The 9,884-nt window shown below is 34.3% G+C and overlaps 1 protein-coding gene, 1 non-coding gene and 2 pseudogenes across 2 annotated transcripts; 3 read left to right on the top strand and 1 right to left on the bottom strand.

The window, feature by feature from the left end:
* Window positions 1-1,865: 1,865 nt before the first annotated feature.
* TRNAM-CAU lies at window positions 1,866-1,938 on the bottom strand. The gene has a single exon. It is a non-coding gene; the product is annotated as a tRNA-Met (tRNA).
* Window positions 1,939-3,222: 1,284 nt separating this feature from the next.
* On the top strand, window positions 3,223-4,605 carry LOC120067170 (annotated as a pseudogene).
* A 249-nt stretch (window positions 4,606-4,854) lies between these two features.
* LOC120067426 lies at window positions 4,855-7,753 on the top strand (annotated as a pseudogene).
* A 32-nt stretch (window positions 7,754-7,785) lies between these two features.
* Window positions 7,786-8,861, top strand: LOC120067425. The gene is given in 3 exon segments (XM_039018992.1): window positions 7,786-7,890; window positions 8,193-8,244; window positions 8,247-8,861. Coding segments are annotated over 3 exon segments (267 nt in total). The 3' UTR covers window positions 8,357-8,861.
* Window positions 8,862-9,884: the final 1,023 nt, after the last annotated feature.

Raw genomic sequence — 9,884 nt, 5'->3', positions numbered from 1 at the left:
GATTCACGCAAATTTCAAGCGCTGGAAAGACTTGGAAGTTCAGCTACAGTAGACAGTATTGTTAATCATTCAAATTTCACAAGGGAGATTACTTGCGCAAGGATGTTCGTTTGTACCTGTATCATATAGAATACATACCACAAGCCTTGTGATAAGAAATCAAATTTCCGCTCAAATATGCTTGTGAAAGAGTCGAATGAATGATTAACATAACGAATTGTGAATTGCTAATGAAAGGATAAATAATTAAATTAAAGAGGCCAACAGGCCTTTTTAGGGTTTTGGGGATAGAGGGACTTGAACCCTCACGATTTTTAAAGTCGACGGATTTTGCTCTTACTATAAATTTCATTTTTGTCGGTATTGACATGTAGAATGGGACTCTATCTTTATTCTATTCGCATCTGATTAATCAGTGCTTCAAAAGATCTATCAGACTATGTATGATGGAGTAAATGATTTGATTAATGAATATTTGATTCTTTTTTCAACTTGAAGATATTGGAATTGATTCATAACAATTCATTCATTTTGATACATCATTTTTTATATTTATATATAAATATCAAAAAAGAGAGATTCAAGTTGTCATTAATCAATATAGTATTTCAGTACGTAATACGTTTATCTTTCATCTTTTCTGAAGTTTCGATGGAAGGATTCATTCCCTTACTATCGTAACGTAGTCAACTCTATTTGTTAGAACAGCTTCCATTGAGTCTTTGCACCTACCCTTTTTTTTGTTTTCGGAAAAAGGATTTGGCTCAGGATTGCCCATTTTTCATTCCAGGGTTTCTCTGAATTTGAAAGTTATCCCTTAGTAGGTTTCCATACCAAGGCTCAATCTAATTAAGTCTGTAGCGTCTACCAAATTTGCCATATCCCCCTCTTTTAAGATTAGTATTGCATTATGATGTCCTTCCCCATTTTCTTTCATTTGTATTATACTGGAACCACTGAAGTCATTAGAATACCGATTCCTCTATTGAAAAGTGTTTCCTCCTATTGGATTTCTTGTGTATCTTCTTTCATCTCTCTCTATCGGAGACCCGTATTTGGTCCGATCCAAAATGATTCTATCATTTCTGTATCTGCAATTCAATATAATTCAATATAGATAGATATATAGACATATATATTTTCCCTTCTTTCCATTTTTTTCTTAGTAAAATTTTGAATACTTAAACGGTCAATTCTTTTTTTCGTCTTAGCTTCCACTTTCAGAATGAAAACAGAGAAATACTTCATTATCATCTCAATTGCATTTAGTTGGTTTGGATTGCACCTTTTAATTTTTTTTTTTTTTTTTTATTCTTACCCTACCCTTAGGGTAGATCCTTTATAACATAACTAAAAATAACTTTATTATTCGATAAATTATTTAATATAGTATAGAATTATGATATTAATAGAATAGCCATTAACCAATTATTCTATAACCCATTATATTGAGGAATGGTTAACGATGGCTCTGATGGGTGGTTTTGCTAGAATAGGCAATAATGAGGTCACTTATTTAGTAAATGATGCGGAGAAGGCTAGTGACATTGATCCACAAGAAGCTCAGCAAACTCTTGAAATAGCGGAAGCTAACTTGAGGGAAGCTCAGGGCAAGAGACAAACAATCGAGGCAAATTTAGCTCTCAGACGAGCTAGGACACGAGTAGAGGCTATCAATGCGTACCTAGTTAATGCGTCTAAATAATCAAGTGAAATGAAATTTTCATGGAAAAAAGAATACAATTCAAAAATGAAATAAATATAGATAAATATAGAGTGGGATGGAAAAGATAGAAAATCACTAGAACAAAGTTGAGTAGAAAAACTTATTAGATACCATTGCTTCTGTGGTATCTAATAAGTTCTACCTACTATTGGATTTGAACCAATGACTCCCGCCGTATGAAAGCGATACTCTAACCACTGAGTTAAGTAGGTCATTTATCATCACAAAGAAAAAACAAATGGGCCCTATCACATCACATCGATAGATTATAAATCGAATATTATTGATAAGCAATACCAATGAAACAAATCAACAAAATAGATCATAGAAATTCATCTTGACAAAGAAATTATCTACATGATAAGATATGTATCACAAGCACAAGGGCTATAGCTCAGTTGGTAGAGCACCTCGTTTACACGCGCGCCAATGTTTTTCAGAGAAGTACATCATGTAATCAAAAAAGTTGATCTTATTGAGAAATCGATGTCTTACTCTATTACTTTTAGGGAACAAAACAAGAGAACAGTAGCCTGACAAAAAGTTCGGTCCGAATCGAGTGCCCCATTTAGGCACTAAAAAAAATCCATCATTGATTTGAGATATTGATAAGGTGAATACCCAGTCTATTCAATGCTAGGCATAATGAGTATCAGGACCTCAAAAAAAATTATCTTCGTCCTATCTTATGAACAACTTTAAGGTGTATGAAGTTTCATATTTTATTCTTTAAGCAGAAGCAGGACGATAGAGATTCCATTTAACTTAAGTTGATCTAGGTCAGAAGCATACCTACGTCAGGATAACCCTTCTTTGAAACACTTTGGTAGTGCTCCGAGATTCGAATCAAAAGAATGAATCAGAGCACAATGAACCATCTCCCTTTCTTTCTGTCAAGAAAAAAATATGGTAGACTAACTTACTTATATTTATAGCAGTTAATGAAAAGCCCAATGCAAAAAAATGCATGTTGGTCTTTGAAACAGTTCAAATCATTTTTGATAATAATAAGTTTGATCTGTTTTACCGAGAAGGTCTACGGTTCGAGTCCTATAGCCCTATATTATTAATAATTCAAAAATAGAATCGTTTTCCTTTCCTCATTATTGTTTGTATTGTTTGTAACTGGACACTTTGATTTGGTTCATCATTAATGTCTTATCTTTGTAGATGAAATTACATATGAAAATTTTCCTATTTTCCCATACAAAATCAAGAAATTAGGAATACTTCTTCTCTTTGGGATACCTACCCAATTCTAGTAAATTTTTGGAGTCAAAATCATGACATGAAACCGGTTAAAAACTCCACCATAACCCAATGCAAATCGAATGATCACTAGTAAATCACATGGATCTAGGAACGACTTACTGTATTTGATTTGTGAACAAGCTAGAGTTTGAGAAACGAAGATCTTTGGTAACTTTCATTGTAAACATTCTCAAATAGGCTTTTTCTTGGTATACCTTATCTAGTAAAGTACAAAACTAAAGTAGTCGTCTTCTCTTTCCTTATTCAATCACTAAAAGTTCCTAAATAGAAGTTCCTACTATATGTATCCTCTCTATATAAAATATAATATTTAATATAATATATATTATTATGGATATAATAGATATTATATAAATAGGATTCTAGTGGATGAATCTTCAAACGAGACATGTACCGAAGCAAACAAACGAAAGGAGGTGATTCGGTCAAAAAAAATGAATTGTTGTTTTATTTAAGTAATCCTCAAAACAACAATTCAGTTCAATTCGAATCGACTAATCCGGTATATTTTCCACATTGATAGAGTACGTTTATGTTTCTGCTTTACGAATATGATATTTTCTGGGTATTTCTAATAATATCAAGTGTTATTCCTATTTTGGCATTTCTAATTTCTGGAGTTTTAGCCCCTCTTAGCAAAAGAGCCAGAGAAACTTTCGAGTTATGAATCGGGAATAGAACCCATGGGCGATGCTTGGGTACAATTTAGAATCCGTTATTTATATGTTGCTCTAGTTTTTGTTGTTTTTGATGTTGAAACGGTTTTTCTTTATCCATGGGCAATGAGTTTTGATGTATTAGGGGTATCCGTCTTTTATAGAAGCTATAATTTTCGTGCTTATCCTAATTGTCGGTTTAGTTTATGCATGGCGAAAAGGAGCATTGGAATGGTCTTAGTTTTGAATATTCAGACAATTAAAAAAAACATTGAGACAGTTATGAATTCCATCGAGTTTCCCTTACTTGATCGAACAACCCAAACTTCAGTTATTTCAACTACATCAAATGATCTTTCAAATTGGTCAAGACTCTCCAGTTTATGGCCCTTCTCTATGGTACCAGTTGTTGCTTCATTGAATTCGCTTCATTAATAGGTTCACGATTCGACTTTGATCGTTATGGACTGGTACCAAGATCTAGTCCTAGACAGGCAGACTTAATTTTAACAGCGGCAGGTAACAATGAAAATGTCCTTCTTTAGTAAGATTATATGAGAATGCCTGAACCAAAATATGTTATTGCTATGGAGCATGTACAATTACAGGAGGGATGTTCAGTACCGATTCTTACAGTACTGTTCGGGAGTCGATAAGTTAATTCCTGTCGATGTGTATTTGCCGGGTTGTCCACCTAAACCGAGGCTGTTATAGATGCTATAACAAAACTTCGTAAGAAAATATCTCGAGAAATCTATGAAGATCGAATTAAGTCTCAAGAGGAGAATCGGTGTTTTACGACCAACCACAAATTCATGTTGGCCCAATACTCATACTGGAAATTACGATCAAGGATTACTCTATCAACCATCATCTACTTCAGAGATCATCCCTCCTGAAACTTTTTTCAATAACAAAAGTGCAGTCTCTTCCTACGAATTAGTAAATTAGGCAGTATACTTTGTACAGAATAACAAAAACGAGTGAATCTTCATAAATTTTTCATTGTAAATGGGAAAACTTATACAATAAAAATCAAAAAATGGGGGGGGGAGATAAAAAAGATGCAGGGTCATTTGTCTTCTTGGCTAGTCAAACATGGACTGGTTCATAGATCTTTGGGTTTCGATTACCAAGGAATAGAGACTTTACAAATAAAGCCCGAGGAATGGCATTCCATTGCAGTCATTTTATATGTATATGGTTACAATTATCTACGTTCCCAATGTTGCTTATGATGTAGCACCAGGCGGACTTGTAGCTAGTGTGTATCATCTTACGAGAATCGAGTATGGTATGATCAACCGGAAGAGGTATGCATAAAAGTATTTGCCGCAAGGATAAATCCTAGAATTCCGTCTGTTTTCTGTGTTGGAAAAGTGCGGATTTTCCGAAAGGGAATCTTATGATATGTTGGGAATTTCTTTATGATAATCATCCACGTCTAAAGCGTATTTTAATGCCTGAAAGTTGGTAGGATGGCCCTTACGTAAGGATTATATTGCCCCCATTTTTATGAAATACAAGATGCTCATTAAATAATACGAAACTAATCTTCACTTCGACAACTCAAGATATTCAAATACATTTGTACGTTCTATTCTAGATATAGCATAGTAATTGAAGTCTCATTCATCTTATTATTATTGATTTGAAATATAAAAAAAAAACAATTAGAGATTTGGTGAGATTATCAAATTTTTAACATACTTATTTTGGATGAGCCGAGCTAATAGGATGAACTAAATGCGTTCTGCATTATGAACTATGTATCACGCATATGACTTAGATGTTGTTTTAAAAAGTCACATAGGGGGAAATGAAGAAATATAATTATGAAAAGAGAATCGGATTCTATTTGTACTGTATCTGAGATGAATCTTGGCCATTCCCGCCTTTCAACTCCCCGAGACTAGACTTTTGGTCTTATAAGAACTAATTGAACCTTTCAAATATGTATAAAGTATTAATTGAACGCGAGGAGACAGAGTATGAACAAATAAAAAAGAAAGGAAACAAAATAAAATTCTTTTCTTTTACATATCTATATATATCCTTTACATATTATATAAATATCCTCTTTATCTTTACTTGTCTATTTTACTCATCTATTAAATAGAGTCAAAATAATATAGTTTAGTTTTTAGTTAAAGGTAGATTTCCCGACATCATGATGTGCCAAGAACCAGATTTGACTATGTGACACGAGGATTTTCAGTTCCTCTGCTCTACCAACTGAGCTATCCCGGCCATTTCCGACACATTATCCTTATTTTAATAGATGACTTTGGTCATGTCAATTGTAAATCAGAAAAAGGTATTCCAAAGTCTTCTTTTTGAAGATCCACGAAATTTCAGGGCTTGGATAAGACTTTGGAAGTTTCAGTACAGTAATATTTACAACGCTTTGATAGTTAAAGGTCAAGATACTGCCGGTCAAGAAATTAATGTGACTTGTGAAGTACAACAATTATTAGGAAATAATCGAGTTAGAGATGTAGCTATGAGTGCTACAAATGGTCTAATGAGAGGAATGGAAGTGATTGACATGAGAGCTCTTCTAAGTGTTCCAGTCGGCGGAGCGACTCTCGGCCGAATTTTCAACGTGCTTGGAGAGCCTATTGATAATTTGGGTCCTGTAGATACTAGCACAACATCTCCTATTCATAGATCCGCCCCTGCTTTTATACAGTTAGATACAAAATTATCTATTTTTGAAACAGGATTTAAAGTAGTGGATCTTTTAGCCCCTTATCGACATGGAGGAAAAATAGGACTATTCGTTGGGGCTAGAGTGGGTAAAACAGTACTCGTTATGGAATTGATCAACAACATTGCCAAAGCTCATGGAGGTGTATCCGTATTTGGAGGAGTAGGTGAATTTACTCGTGAAGGAAATGATCTTTGCATGGAAATGAAAGAATCCGCAGTAATTAATGAAGAAAATATTGCAGAATCAAAAGTGGCTCTAGTCTACGGTCAGATGAATGAACCGCCGGGAGCTCGTATGAGAGTTGGTTTAACTGCCCTAACTATGGCGGAATATTTCCGAGATGTTAATGAACAAGACGTGCTTCTATTTATCGACAATATCTTCCATTTCGTTCAAGCGGGATTCGAAGTATCCGCGTTACTGGGTAGAATGCCTTCGGCTGTGGGTTATCAACCGACTCTTAGTACCGAAATGGGTTCCTTACAAGAAAGAATTACTTTTACCAAGGAAGGGTCCATAATTTCTATTCAAGCTGTTTATGTACCTACGGACGATTTGATCGATCCTGCTCCTGTCACCATATTTGCACATTTGGATGCTACTACCGTACTATCAAGAGGATTAGCTGCCAAAGGTATCTATCCAGCAGTAGATCCTTTAGATTCAACCTCAACTATGCTACAACCTCGAATCTTTGGTGAAGAACATTATGAAACTGCACAAAGAGTTAAACAAACCTTACAACATTACAAAGAACTGCAGAACATTATAGCTATCCTTGGGTTGGACGAATTATCCGAAGAGGATCGCTTAACCGTAGCACGAGCACGAAAAATTGAGCATTTCTTATTACAACCTTTTTTTCGTAGCAGAAGTATTTATTGGCTCCCCTGGGAAATACGTTGGCCTAGCACAAACAATTAGAGGGTTTAAATTAATCCTTTACAAAGAATTAGATGGTCTTCTCGAACAAGCCTTTTATTTTGTAGGTAACATCGATGAAGCTACTACGAAGGCTACGAACTTAGAAATGGAGAGCAAATTAAAGAAATGACCTTAAATCTTAGTGTCCTGACTCTGAATCGAATTAGTTGGGATTCAGAAGTGAAAGAAATCATTTTAGTTACGAATAGTGGCCAAATTGGGGTATTACCAGATCACGCACCTATTGCCACAGGTGTAGATATAGGTATTTTGAAAATACGCCTTACTCCTAATGACGGATNATTGAAATATTTCTTCTGTTTTATTGATTCCTGTGAACTCAAAAAGAAACAATTTGAATATCGAGTGGGATTTTTTATTTTAATGAATCCGTTTTTATTTTATGTTATTTCGTACTATGCAATTCCTTTGTTTGTGGGATCATTTTCTCACGAGAGGTAATTAAAAGAAATTATAGAATGGGATTGTTACCGATGCCTAGATCTGGTGGAATAAATGGAAATTTTATCGATAAGACATTTTCAATTGTAGCCAATATCTTATTACGAATAATTCCGACAACTTCCGGGGAAAAAGAGGCATTCACCTATTACAGAGATGGTGCGATTTGATTTTTTTTTTTTCAATTTTCTTTACTGCTCTCCGTCTTAGTAGAAAGACACAATATTCGGGATAGAAAGAAAACAATAATTGAAATAAATCTACGCTTCTTGGAGGTGCAATTTGAAAATCAAAATATTCCTTCTGTCGTGTATCCCCGATTAATGTAAACTCAGATGCTTTAATTGTCGATTCTAGTATTAAGCGAAAGGTGTAACCTATGGATTAAGTCAACCATACTCCACTAGTAAAAATATTCACTAGTAAAAATAGGTAGCAGAGGGGAAGAAGCACTACACCTAGGAATCAACAACACGAAAACTTTGTTATAAATTATCCCTTTTCCTTATCGGGATCGGAACTTAGAAAAATGGTTGGGACAACAAACATCCATCTCGTTTGTATTTTGGATACCTGTATAACCATCGAAGACTGTTGAAGTGACTAATTCCTGGAAATTTAGAGGCGTTGAGGACAAAGAAATTGTTAGAGTTATCATTTTTTTTTTATCTAGTAACACCATGCTTGATGTTAAGAAAAGATCTTTTACAGGAAGGTTGGCTAGAGATTTTTTGTAAAAACGCTAGTCCCATGAGTTCATAATGAGAGTATTTAAATCTTTTTTGATTTCATGTATTATTCTCATCTCATTATGCACATCACAGAAAGGGAGAGCCGTATGAGATGAAAATCTCACGTACGGTTCTGGAACGGAGATTCTTTGAATGGAATAACGAACGACCGTAACTGATGTCGGCTCAATCCGAAGGAAATTATGCGGAAGCTCTACAGAATTATTATGAAGCTATGCGACTAGAAATCGATCCCTATGATCGAAGTTATATACTCTATAACATAGGTCTTATCCACACAAGGAACGGAGATCATACAAAAGCTTTGGAATATTATTTTTGGGCACTAGAACGAAACCCGTTCTTACCACAAGCTTTTAATAATATGGCTGTGATTTGTCATTACATGCGATTATCTCCACTATAGAAAGAAAAGAAAAGAGCAAATTCGCTAATATATACTAAAAAAAATAGGCTTTCTACATATGTATTGTTCAAACTAACGATTTGTATCACCTGTAGCAAAGAAAGAAACTTCATAGAAGTAGAAATATGAAGAAATAGGTATGCCTAGATACTTTATTCTATGGATAAAGGATCTAATTGATAGAAGAAGCACCGTAAAGATCAATTAGTCAGGTTTTTGGCCGATACAATAAAAACTGCTTACTTATATCATGATATAAGATCAAAATGAAGGAATCCACTTATTAATAGGGTGGATCCCCTAAGATATTGAGCAGCGGTGTAGCATCAGATCCCAAAGACAGTAAGTCTTTTCTTTCTTATGAAGGAAAGTTTTTTTCAAGGATTCTATATAAAATTCTAGATGAAACCGAGATAGTTATCTTTCAGAAAATTGTAACGATAGTGGAATGCCTTGCTTTATTCTTCTTAAGGTGGGAGAAAAGATAAAACTATTTTTAATTATTCAGCAAAATTGAAGTTTGAAACTTATATAATTAACCTCTTTTGCTTAACTGAGAAAAAAAAATGGGCTAGATCTATGAAAAATTTCATTCAATTAGATTGTGGATTTATGCAAAAGAATTGATGATGTTGAGCCGTATGAGGTAGGAAACTCTCAAGTACGGTTCTAAGAGAAGGAATTTACTGCCTATTCCGACCGGGGAGAACAGGCCATTCGACAGGAATTCTGAAATTGCGGAGGCTTGGTTCAATTAGCCGTTGAGTATTGGAAACAAGCTATAGCACTTACTCCCGGTATTAATTTGAAGCCCAAAATTGGTTGAAGATCAACAAAGGCGTTTCAAATAAGAAAACTCTGTTTATTTTTTTTATTTTAATTATTAACTGCTATGCTATTATGAAACTTTTCTTTTGATAAATATTTTCAAATATGAATGTTTTGTATAAATATATAGCTATTATATTTAGCT

Source organism: Benincasa hispida, chromosome 12 (genome assembly GCF_009727055.1).
Source record: "Benincasa hispida cultivar B227 chromosome 12, ASM972705v1, whole genome shotgun sequence".
Lineage (NCBI taxonomy): Eukaryota > Viridiplantae > Streptophyta > Magnoliopsida > Cucurbitales > Cucurbitaceae > Benincasa > Benincasa hispida.
The sequence above is the reverse complement of the archived record's forward strand: the minus strand, read 5'-3'. Positions and strand labels throughout refer to the sequence as shown.